This window comes from Mesitornis unicolor, unplaced genomic scaffold (assembly GCF_000695765.1).
Source record: "Mesitornis unicolor isolate BGI_N332 unplaced genomic scaffold, ASM69576v1 scaffold19611, whole genome shotgun sequence".
Classification (NCBI taxonomy): Eukaryota; Metazoa; Chordata; class Aves; order Mesitornithiformes; family Mesitornithidae; genus Mesitornis; species Mesitornis unicolor.
Window position 1 is genome coordinate 2,224 of NW_010163351.1, and position 12,152 is coordinate 14,375.

A 12,152-nucleotide genomic window follows, 5' to 3' on the forward strand; every position below is an offset into this window, starting at 1 on the left:
ACTTACAGTAAGTCTGAAAACAGAAAATGTATTTTGGTGTTTTATGGTGTTTTGTAGAATTACTGTGTTAATAGGAATGAAATAACTTGGAACATTCCTCAGCTGTGACTGCATTACTTACGGTGTCTTTTGCTTTATTTTTGGTTATTGTTGTCAACAGAATTATCATCTGCCATCTTCTTCCTTCCGGATGCTTATGGTTGGTTGGAAGAAGTTCAGAAAACTTTGTTTAGAGGAGCTGGGCTGTAGATAATCTGTACCTCCAATGTTCAGATACCTTTGATCATCTGGACCTGTGGATATCATTTAAGTTGTTAACATACACTTGGATCTAGGAAAATATTTTCCATTTTTTTTTGTTATGCTATGTAACAAGAGAATACTTTTAAGAAAATATATGTCAGCATCTCTGGTATATAGCCGTATACTGTTCAGTGTAATGGCATAAAGCTTGCTCATAATTATTATACTTGTAACTAAGTGATCTTAATCAGGGTCAGCAATTTGAATCTACTACCTCCTTGATCTTCTGCCGTTATAAATATTAAACTGAAATATCCAAAATATAGCAGAACTAATAATTTTGTCCTGAAAATGTGAGAGAAGAAAGATTACATGGACTTATCCAGTTTTTCAATAAGCTCATTGACAGGAACCAGATAAAATTAAGAGGACATGTACAAGTTATAGACTAGTACATGAAAAGTGTCTTTGAAACTATGATTTGCAACGAGAAATCATCTAATGAGTAATGTGCACATCTTTCTGTGGCATACACATGCAGTTGAGTGTACTCAGTGCTGACTGGACTGTCACAGAATCGCACCAAAATGGCTACACGCACACAGATAATGAACTCAAACAAGCTTTAATCTGCAATTGAAATGAAGCAGACAAAACTTCATTCACCAAAACAACATCCCACTGACATTCAACAAATACAGGTTCGATGTGCTGGTTGGGAATATTACCAGACACGGCTAAAGTAAGAATTCTTAAGATTTGGTCAAACGATCCAAAATGTGCACTCACTCACTCACCAAAAAGGGAGGGCTCTCAGTCTCGAGAAGTTACCTTAAGTGGTGTCCCAACTCAAGAGGAGAGTCCCCGACTGCAGACCCGCTGCTCCGAGGAGGACCGACTCAAAGGAGTCCTCGACGGGGCCCCATTTATACCCTGGTCGAATCTGATCTGTGGTCGATACATGGTCGTGTCACCCTCTATTGGCTGAGGACCCCAACTTTCACTGTCTTTGTTGGGTTTTTCTCAGGTCTTCAGTAGGGTGGGTGCATCTGCCACATGGACTAATGCATTTTGGCATCTATATGTGTTAGATGTAAATAAATTTACTGTGTAAGGTTCCAGAGATGAAATTATTGATCCCATAAACTGAACTTTAAGGCATGGTGAATTGTGGAATGATTCTAAAATAGTTCAAAAGACCTTTTTTGATTGTTTTGTAGTTTGGTTTTTTTTGGTACATGAATATTAGAAATGATTAAAACTTTTGGCCAATAAATAGTCTGGAGAGTGCCATAAAAATACCATAAGAATGACATGTATTTGCTATCTGTGATATGAAAGCCTATGATGCTATATTGAAGCATGATACAGTTGAATATAATGCAGGCTTTCTTATTTATCTTTCAGACAAATAGATAAGATAAAGCAAAAATAGAGCAGCTGCATTAGAAAACAATAAATTTGATACCTTTTCGGTCTGTTTTCTGAAAGTGGAGCTGAAATTTCACTGAAGTTTCGAAAGGCCAGATTAGAGTGTGTCAGGAGTTATTGTTCTATCCTAATGTTAACATGAATTCTGAAAGCCTTGTAAAGAAAGAAGGGTCAACCTGTTGACCAGCATAGATTAACTAATACAGTCCTTTCTCAACACATTTTCGATAGATTTCTGAAATACCACCTAGGAAACTGTCTTCACTGGTGATGTTGAAAAAGCATGCCATTTGATTTTTTAGAGAAATTAGTTAAGTAAATCTACTGAATTAGTGCTGCACAACTTCATGTTTTATTGGAGAGACTGGAAAGAAAATAAATGTACCATGAGTGGAGAGAACTGGAAAAGCTGGTAGAGAATGTGAGGTGAGAATGAGGGAAAACAGTTTACCTGTGTAAGGAGCTATGTTTGCTTTGTGGAAAAGGTTGATGAAGACGGAAGGCAATGTTGTCTCAGGAGAGGAGTTAAACTTTTAACAGATTGTACGGTCTTGATGTATGCAGAAAGCAAAAGTTCTTTCTGTTGTTGTGACTGTTCGTTGCTATGGTAATAAAAAGGGTTGACCAGTAAGTTGAAGCTCAGTAGGTTTAATATCTACCTTTTGATTAAGCTGTATATTGTAAAATGGTTTCAGAACAGCAGAGTTTGTTAATAGTTGTCAATTCTGTGTGTATTTTGATTGTCTTTAGCCATATTTTCAGACACCTATGAACGTGATGACCTTTTTTCCTAGTGTTTCTTTTACTTTTGTTTCCAGATTTTTTTTCTGTTCAGATGTACAAATTTTCCTCGTAGCATGAAGGATGTTTCAGTTTGAACTACTTTGAAAAGATTCTTTTTGTGAAGTTTGTCTTTTTTAAAATGTGCAAACACTGTGTAAGACTGAAATACAAACAAGTCTTTCATGAGTGGCTCTGAGGGCCTGTCTATAGTTGTACGTAGTACGGACTCACTCCAAGAGTTCCATGTCCTCCTTATGTCGGCGGCCCCAGAGCTGGACGCAGTACTGGAGTTAACATGAGAGTGGATTAGAGGGGGAGAATCCCCTCCCTTGCCCTGCTGGTCACGCTTTTTTTGACTTTCTGGGCTGCAAGTGTACATTGCCTGCTCATGTTGAGCTTCTCATCCATCAACACCTCCAAGTCCTTCTCCTTAAGACTGCTCTTAATCCATTCTCCACCCAGCCTGCATTTGTGCCTGGGATTGCCCTGAACCAGTGCAGGACCTTGTACTTGGCCTGGCTGAACTTTATGAGGTTTAGACAGGCCCACTTCTCAAGCTCGTTGAGGACCCTCTGGATGACATCCCTGCCCTCTGGCACGTTGACAGCACCACACAGCTTGGTGTCCTAGGCAAACTTGCTGAGGGTTATTCTCAGGATTGTTGTTATTGTTGGTTTAGCCATCCATATTTACTCAATATTTCTTATAGAGATTTTCTTCTGTGTGCGTACATATATACACACACACACACATGCACACACTTTGTCTGGCTTTCTTGTAACTGCTCTACTGCTCTAGTGTTGGGGATCAATTAATCTTGAATATAGAGCAGTCTACAAACAGTTCTCTAATAGATCACCTCACAATGCTTTCAGTGAGTGATAGTTCCACATTCTAGTTACTTTATAGGCACCTATGTTAAAGTACTTTGACAAATTGTGGCATGATTTTAACACTTTGTATTAAAATAATCTCCAAATAATTAGACCATGGATGTGAGATGTGTTTGATTCAGCTGGACTGTATTCACTTCTTGGGTTAGAAAGTCCAGTGTCTTATAAGGCAGACCTAGATAAAGTTAACATGCAAAAGGAGGGAACTGTGCGGGGATTTTTATACTCACTTAAGAAAACCAAATAATTTTGCAAGGCAATATTCCTAAATTTCGTGATCCAAGAAAATGCTGAGAAGCAGCAATTAAAAAGTTGTTATTATCAGATGCTTAATTTCTAATAAGCTTTGTTTTCTATTTTGGATTACCTGGAGGATGTTCTGTGTCTGTGAAGACTTGGAGGGCAAAAAGTGGTTCTGAATTTTGCCCATAACAAGCTTTTAAAATACAAAAATATTTGTAGCATGATCTACACATGTATTACACAAGCAGATGTGGAGTTTTAAGTTTGCTGTATATAATCTCTATTTGACTTTATATAATCTCCATTCAGAAAAATTAAAGTGTTAGATTGGTGAAATTCATCCTGGGTTTATTACACAGAAGAGGGTGAACCATGTTCCCATTTAATCAAACGTTTCAGAACATAGTATTTGTATTCTATTCAATCTTTGGAAATCCAATTCTTTTTTCTTTGAGAAGGCAGACGCCATTACATTTTGTTGTTTTAATTTCCACATACTTCGTCTTCCGCTTAATATATCAGCTGAGTCTTAAGTCTGTTTTACCCCACTTCTGTAGTCTGTTTTATGGCAGAAACTGATTGTAGCTGTCCTAATCAAACCGGACCAGGTTATCGTGATGCAGGCCTCCCAACAAAGTTGCCATTTTAGGGATGATCAAGTAGCATAATAGAAATATTTCTTTAGCCGCAAAGCCTAAGTAACTATTTAAACCTTTAAAGTGAAGTTACTAAATCTCCATCAGTAATCAGTTTGTGTATATATCCGATACTTACGGATTTTTTTTTTGCTTGCTTGAACTGAGCATTACTAAACTCAGGCTTTCTAGGAAGATATTTCAGATGTTTCCACAAGTCAGTCAGAAAGCTTAATCATATAATGAGTAAAGGTGAAACAAGTCAGCTCCTTTGGAAACAATGTTAATTCCATTTACTTTCATTAGAAAACGCTACAGAGATTTATAATCCCAAAGTATCAGGAATATATTGTGCTGGCATTTGAAATCTATGTGCTCTCCTCCATAACTCCCTTGCATTTTGGTACGCAGCTAGCCTGAACTTTTAACAATCCTGATTCTGTTTTCTTCATTCCCCCCACAAAACCCCATGTGAACATCTGTATCAAGCCTTTTCTCCACCTGTCAGCTAAGACATTTCGAAGCACTAAATCCAGGACTGATACCTGACAACTATCATTTTTTATACACAGATTTAGTGGCACAGAAGTGTAATTCCAACCTATTCTTTTCTTCCACTTATTTTCCTGAAGATCAATAACTTTTCCACCTGCTACACATATACATATTGACAGTAACTACATTCAGTAGACCATTTGTTGCATAATTCAAGTCCAGGACTTCAAAGAGATTTCAGACATGTACATAAAACATTCAACACTACTCCAAAGTTGTTTTTTGCTTTTCTGATATGTGAAGGTGTGGGTATTTTCCACTGTTGTATTATGACATAAGGAATACTGACAGAAAAAGTATACTGAACTAGGTATTATTATTTCACTGAGTTAGGGGCAAATGTTATTTTCTTACCACTTAAAAATTACATGAACATTTTTTTGGTATAAAAGTAAATTTAAAATTGGAAAAATAGATGGGATAATTGCAAAGAACCTCTTTCATGCATTCGTCATTACAGATCAACAAGAAGACCTAAGCACGTTCTCACTAAAGCCAACAGAAGCTCAAATCAGTAATTTCAACAACTGCTATTTGAAATCTATTGTCACTCAAGATTAAATTTGCAGGTGTTTTCCTTCTCATAAGAAATCAGATTTTCCAGATGTTACAATACGTGTGTTCCAAAGAACAACTATACAGTTGAAGCCTTTCATACTTTATCTCCACTACTGCTGCTGAGAAACCTTTAGGTGTTGGAAAAATTCAGTGCCCCGGCCTACTTGTTGCCAGCAATAAAGCAGCAGAATGGTCCTTCATTAGGAAACCATGATCTTGCCCACCAAGCTGCAGGAGGGTAGTTTATATCTGAACCCTTTCCTAAGTTACAACAGCTTCTACCACTGCCCTTTGCCCTCCGCAGTCGCTGACAGCCTTGGAACTTCCTTTCATGACCTATCTCGCTGTAAACCACACTGCACTGCAGACCCTAGTGTCCTTGTTACGAGGAAAAAAAAAAGTGGTAATGACTTTCTAACTTAAGAATATCAGCTGAAATAAACTGTCTTCAACAGTGGAGTATTTAATTCACAAGCATTTTCATGGGCAAAGGTAGAAAATAATGAATAACTTCCTACCTTGGTAAGTTAAAATGCACACTTACATAGATGGAATAATAATTTTCTTTGCTGTACCTGCGTAGACAGACAACCTACCAAAATACATTGACAAAAGAATGGTTCGTTTGAGAAAAGAACCTGCAGAAACTGTTATAATTCAAATTCCCTTCTCTAAAGAAGAAATTTATTATATTTGAGTTGATTACAGACTTACTTAGTATTTGCTTATTCAATCCAAATGTTTGTACAGTAAGCAGTAACTGACCTAAAATTATTCCAAGAAAACCTCATTCAAACTTACAACAAGGCGTTAAGCACTGCTGACCTTTTCACTGCCACCGTGTTTTGGAACCTGCTTTTAAGAAAGCAAACTTGTAGATACACACATATAACACCCTACGTTTTATACAGCATGGGACTGACTTCCTCCTATTTAACATTCTGAAAGCTTTTCTATTTTTAAAATATTTACTGTCTTCTGGAGACTTCACATTTTAAATTAAATATTCTTATGCCAATGTTTGTACTGAAAACTAGGAAATCTACTGTTACAGGGCTTTATCTAAGTATCTCAATGACTCATTTCATCAGACGGACTCTTCTCGGTGACAAACAATGATAGGACAAGGGGTAACGGACACAAACTGGAACACAGGAGGTTCCACTTCAATTGGAGAAGAAACTTCTTCTCAGTGAGGGTGACAGAGCACTGGCCCAGGCTGCCCAGAGAGGTTGTGGAGTCTCCTTCTCTGCAGACATTCAAAACCCGCCTGGACGCCTTCCTGTGTAACCTCATCTGGGTGTTCCTGCTCCGGCAGGGGGATTGGACTGGATGAGCTTTTGAGGTCCCTTCCAATCCCTAACGGTCTGGGATTCTGTGATTCTGTGAAAGCAAACAAGATTTTAATTTAGTCTTCATTATTGAGACCACAGATTTTTCACAAGTGACATTTTACTGTATTTCATACAAACTGAAAAGTACAGTAAGTACAAAAATAAAAAGCAGGAAAATTGTCAGACATTGCAAAGTCTTTGTAATATATTTAAAAATACCTATGGCACATCACTCCTTTTTGATTCAAGAGGCTGATTCTTGATGATTAAATTTTTCATAAAATTCCAAGTCTTTTATGTTCAAGGATGGTTTTACATTCCTCAATGATTTGACAAAATGCTCGTGTTTTACAGCAGTTGCTTCAAGTCCATTCTCTTGCAATGCCAACAAAGCAGCCTTTAAAAGAAAAAGAAGAAAACCAACAACTTAAAGTGCTTATAATGTTTTAAGTTTCAAATAAGTTATTGTAAGTATTCTGAAATATTTTACGTTAAACCAAATTTTTGGTAAAGCATCTGAAAATGACATTGTATGATTTCTGGTTATCAAGCAATAGATAAACATCAAATAAGATTAATATAACTTCTTCCTTCATTCTGTTGTCTGGATTAGACAATATATCCCTGATTATGTATCTATGTGGATTTTCTTCCTAGTCTTCTATCTTTTACATGACTTCTCAAATATGAATCTCTCTTCTCAAATTTTTTTTCTTTCTAGCCTTGACAGGACATGCTAATTTCAGGTAAAAATGCTCCGTTTGCTTGCAGTATACAGAATACAATTCATCTACATGGGAGCTTGGTTTAGAAAGGGCCATGTGAAACAAAGGGTAGTACAGTTCCCTGACTTCTAGTAAATTATCACAGAAGCTGTTATTCTTATTTGGCTATTTTATTTAAAGAATTAACCCTTGTTCAGTTTGTCAGTTTTACTAATTATCTTTATATTTTCACTACAAACTGTGAAAGAATCTGTACTACAGATGGCCTGGTAATACCTGTAAATTAGCTCTCTTTTCCTTGAAAGGTTTAATTTACAGTTTATTTCAGAGATTAACCATGAATATTTCTTACCTCCTTACACAGATTCTCAATATCAGCTCCAGAGAAGAAGTCTGTTAGGCCTGCCACTTCTTGTAATGACACATCAGTATCTAATGGAATTTTTTCTGTGCAGATTTTCAAAACGGAAAGCCTTCCCTGTAAGTTGGTGCATATTATGGAAAAAACAAAGCCAAACAAACCAATAATTAATCCCTCTGCAAAGTAATAGGAAATCTGAAATTAGTTCAAAACTAAGGAAAATCCAGAAGAGCACCAAAACGACATGTTCTTAGTGAAAGAGCGAATAAAGTGCTATTAATGGAGATAACCACAAGAGTAAGTATTAGCTCATACATTAAACTCCGTTATTCACAGTTACTTATTACTTCATGAAAACATGGTATTTTAGACTGATGAGTCCGTATTTGGCCTGCTTTGGGTCAATTTTTTTTTTGGAAAGCTCAGGACAAGCTACACTACCCTTTGGAAAAGGGCACAAGAATGACTTGAAGCAAGGACAGACAACTTGTTATCATACTTCCTAAACTGCAGCTTGATTTCGTAAATACAGAACTATTCCCAATTTTACCTATTTTCTATATGCAATAGTATAACTATATATAGCACTTAAAATGTTACTGGTATTTAAATTACAAATAGAATTATTCCTTTTTAAACTTCTGCACTGTACCTTGAATTTGGTGACTATCTTCAGTGAATCATCTTTAAATTATTATATATATTACAGGAATATGCCCCCTTTGCTCGTAAAGTCAAGTATGCTAGCAATTAATATCTCTCAATTTAAAGCCACATATGGATTTGTAATACATCACCTTCAGATCTGGTGGTGGAACATAGATCATCTTGTCTAGCCTTCCAGGACGCAATAAGGCATCATCCAACATATCTGGTCTATTTGTTGCAGCAACTACCATGAAATCTTTGTTCAAAGCTTCCTGAAACTCAAGCTGAGTAAGAGATAATATAAACAAATCAGTGCAACATTGTTAAGACAGTTAGTTTTGTAACAAGTGATCAGCATTTATCATCTTCCTACATGGAAAAGGGAACATAAATACCTTTCTTTCCTCATCAATTTGATCTTGACATTGACCCTCAAGCTGTAGTTTGCTACCTCTTCTTTCTGTGACTTTCAGCCCAATACCATCCAACTCATTGAGAAGAACAGAAAGAACCCGCTCTGAGACACCATGGCCAGTTTTACAGTGTGACCGAGATCCCAAGATAGAATCAATCTCATCTAGGAATATGATTGCTGGAGTATTTGCTCTTGCTTGGCGAAAAACCTGGGTTTTTTTCAATTAAAAAAGTACAATGTTAATACATACATTCTATCAGGTAAGGTGAAAACACTTATTCACATATACTCTGTATTTTACTTAACTTTAAAGATACATTCATAAAGATTTATGAGAGCCATCCCAGCTTGCATTTACTATAGGCAAATTCTGCTTCTTACTTAAATTCTTAAGTGAACTGAAAACAAAAGGGTAGAAATACTTCCAGAGTTTAAAACTAGCATCATTTTAGGGCTAGATTTTCAGTTTATATAAATGCAAATCTGCAAGACATTTTAACTTAATTATCAGATGAGAGCTTTAACTATCACCTTTTCAATAACAAAATTTAGGCCTAACTAATACTTTACAAAAATCAAGCAAAAATAAACTATAGACCTTACATAAATCAAAAACTGTACCTGAGACAAAATCTTCTCCGAGTCTCCAACATAAGGCGAGAAAAGGTCAGCACCACTTACAGAGAGAAAGGAACAGTGACAACTCGTGGCCACAGCCTTCACCAGTGTGGTTTTGGCACACCCTGATGGCCCATAGAGAAGAATGCCCTTTGGGTGAGACAGGCCCATCCTAGCAAACGCCTGAGGAAATTTCATGGGCCACTCAATACTCTGTCAATACAGAAATAAAGGGATTAAATTCTTAGCAATGGAACTAGAGTTCATAGGCAATCAGTAACATTGCTGAGCACTTTATTTTCTCTCCCTGATACAAACATTAATTTGAAATCGGAGAATATTAATTTGGTCTTCCTTCATATAATGCCCCCCTTCTTAAAGTTTCCTCTCAGTCTCAAACAGAACAAAAGGCAATCCCTGTGAGATGATATGCAAGAGCCATCCCTGGCTACAGATTCAGGACAAATTATTGGGCTGCAAATTAAGTATTTTTCAGCTACTGGAAAACATGCTAATTTTCCCATGATATTACACTTGGTGGTGATACCTTGTGACTGGAAGATTTCTAACTCACAATCATTGTAATAACACAATGTTGTCTAAAAATGTTTAAAATACAATTGATAATCAGGTAGTTTGCAAGAGAATTAATTTCTATAATACAGCATACAAAATACCTCAGGGAGTATGGTTATTAAAACTGTTTTATCTAAATGTATTTTATCCATTACCTGTTTTAACTTTAATTTCACAGCTTCGAGACCACCAATTTGCTCCCAGGTGACAGGTTTATACTCTGTGAGTCCAATTGCACCTCGAAAAGAGGATGGCTGAATTTTTTTAAAAGCTTCTTGGAAATCTGCGATGTTAATCACTGTTTCAGTTGAATCCTGGAGAAGCCCAGACAAGGCATATTAATGATATTTTTATGGAATAGCTTATAATGCTGCATTAGTATGCAAAACATTTCACAAAAGGCAATGTGCAACTAGTAAAAAAGCAATTTCCCGCCCTAACAAGCTAAAGCACTGCAGACACAAAGACGTAACATGGAAGTAGAATATGATCTCTTTAATGGCAAGTTTTTAAAGAGAAAAAAAACTATTTAAACAGAAATTAATGTTTTAGAGAATACTATCGTTTTTCCCTAAATTATAGCTCCATTACACAGTGATCTGCTAAATCAAACAGTTGCTAGTTTCAGCATTACTATACACCAATTCCTAGAATACGAATAAAAATATTCTACCATCCATTTTCACCACATACACGGGAAAGTAAGGTACTTTATCTCAAATAGGCTAGAAAATACCATTATTAAACTACAGATGCACTAAGAGAATGAAGGTGTATTTTGCAAAAGAGCTTGCAGTTCTCAAGGGAGACAGACAATCTACTTATTCATTATTTTCGTTTGGCCATCTATTTCTTTCTGGGATACCAGGCTAAAAATATTTTGTTTATTATTTTCAATATTTGCAAAATATCTGGAGGAGATGGAAGTTGTAGAAACACGATGTTCTCTTCTTTCTATCCCCAGGTGAAGACAGAGGGTTCTACCGTTCTGTGTAGAAACACCAACTCTGGAAATGTTGCAGATCTGGCTTAAAATTCTGCTTAGCCAGTCCAGATGACAAACCACAGCAAACACATACCTCATAATTCTTCTAAAAGTTAGAATATATAGAAAAAATACTAAGAAATAGCAATTCTCTAATTCCATACCTATAATATGCAAGAAGTTCAATTTTTGCACACTGGGCAGTTTTATACCGTGTGTCTGTAACAGTGTTATACTCAGCCATACAACCCAAATAGTTATTATCACTACCACTCAAATATGTATGTGCCAACCTAAATTTTAATTTGCAGTTATTACTATGAATTAGAATTCTAAATCACCAATAGCTTCAAAAAGAGAACTTTGGTGGATATTATAGTTTAGTTTGCCAAAAAAGACTAAAAGCTCTGCTTTGCACGATCCTAAAAAGGATGAGGATAAAAACTTTAGGCAAAGCTTTTCATCCAGAAGGGAGAAATCAGTCTTCTCAGGTGAGAACTGAAAGGACTAACAAAATGGCATCTTTACATTTATAACACACTTTGTGTTTTTCAGTAATTTAATTTGCAAGTTCTTCAACTTGTTGAGCTTTTCAACTAAAGACAAGTATTAATGAGGAAAGGGCAGTACATATTATTAATGAGATTCTTCTAGACTAATTTGCAACCATACCAAAGAGCTGCGGCACAAAGCCTGCATAGCAGCTTCTCTGCAGAGTGCTGTGAGGTCAGCTCCAACATACCCAGTTGTCATTTCTGCCAGTTTAACCAAATCAACGTCTGTAGAAATTGGCATACTAGCTGTAAGCAACTGCAGGATAGATCTTCTTTGCTTAAGTGTTGGTGTCCCAATAATCACCTAAACCAAATATAATAAAAATTTTAAACACATATTTTGCTATATTCATCTTATTTTATAGACCTAGGCAAGCAAGTTTGTTTCTGCTTTATACTGCTTATTGAAGAGTGATACATACTTATACTGCAACTAAAGAATTTTACAAGAAACTTAATAGCAGCACTATACAAATGATAAATATTTAAAAGTGTCATTCATTTACACTTACTTTCCAAGTGAACAGTGTTTGTATAAACAGTTGTTCATAAGACACTGTCAGCTAGTGTCCATCAAGTCCTACTTTAAGGTAAT

At 36.1% G+C, this 12,152-nt stretch overlaps 1 protein-coding gene across 1 annotated transcript; it reads right to left on the reverse strand.

Annotated features, from left to right (window-relative positions):
* Positions 1 to 6,729: 6,729 nt before the first annotated feature.
* On the reverse strand, positions 6,730 to 11,861 carry SPATA5L1 (spermatogenesis associated 5-like 1; the record flags this gene model as incomplete). The annotated part of the gene is made up of 7 exons (XM_010193944.1): positions 6,730 to 7,072; positions 7,753 to 7,878; positions 8,559 to 8,693; positions 8,805 to 9,032; positions 9,446 to 9,655; positions 10,174 to 10,332; positions 11,676 to 11,861. Coding segments are annotated over 7 exons (1,197 nt in total), but the record flags the coding sequence as incomplete, so codon positions are not given.
* Positions 11,862 to 12,152: the final 291 nt, after the last annotated feature.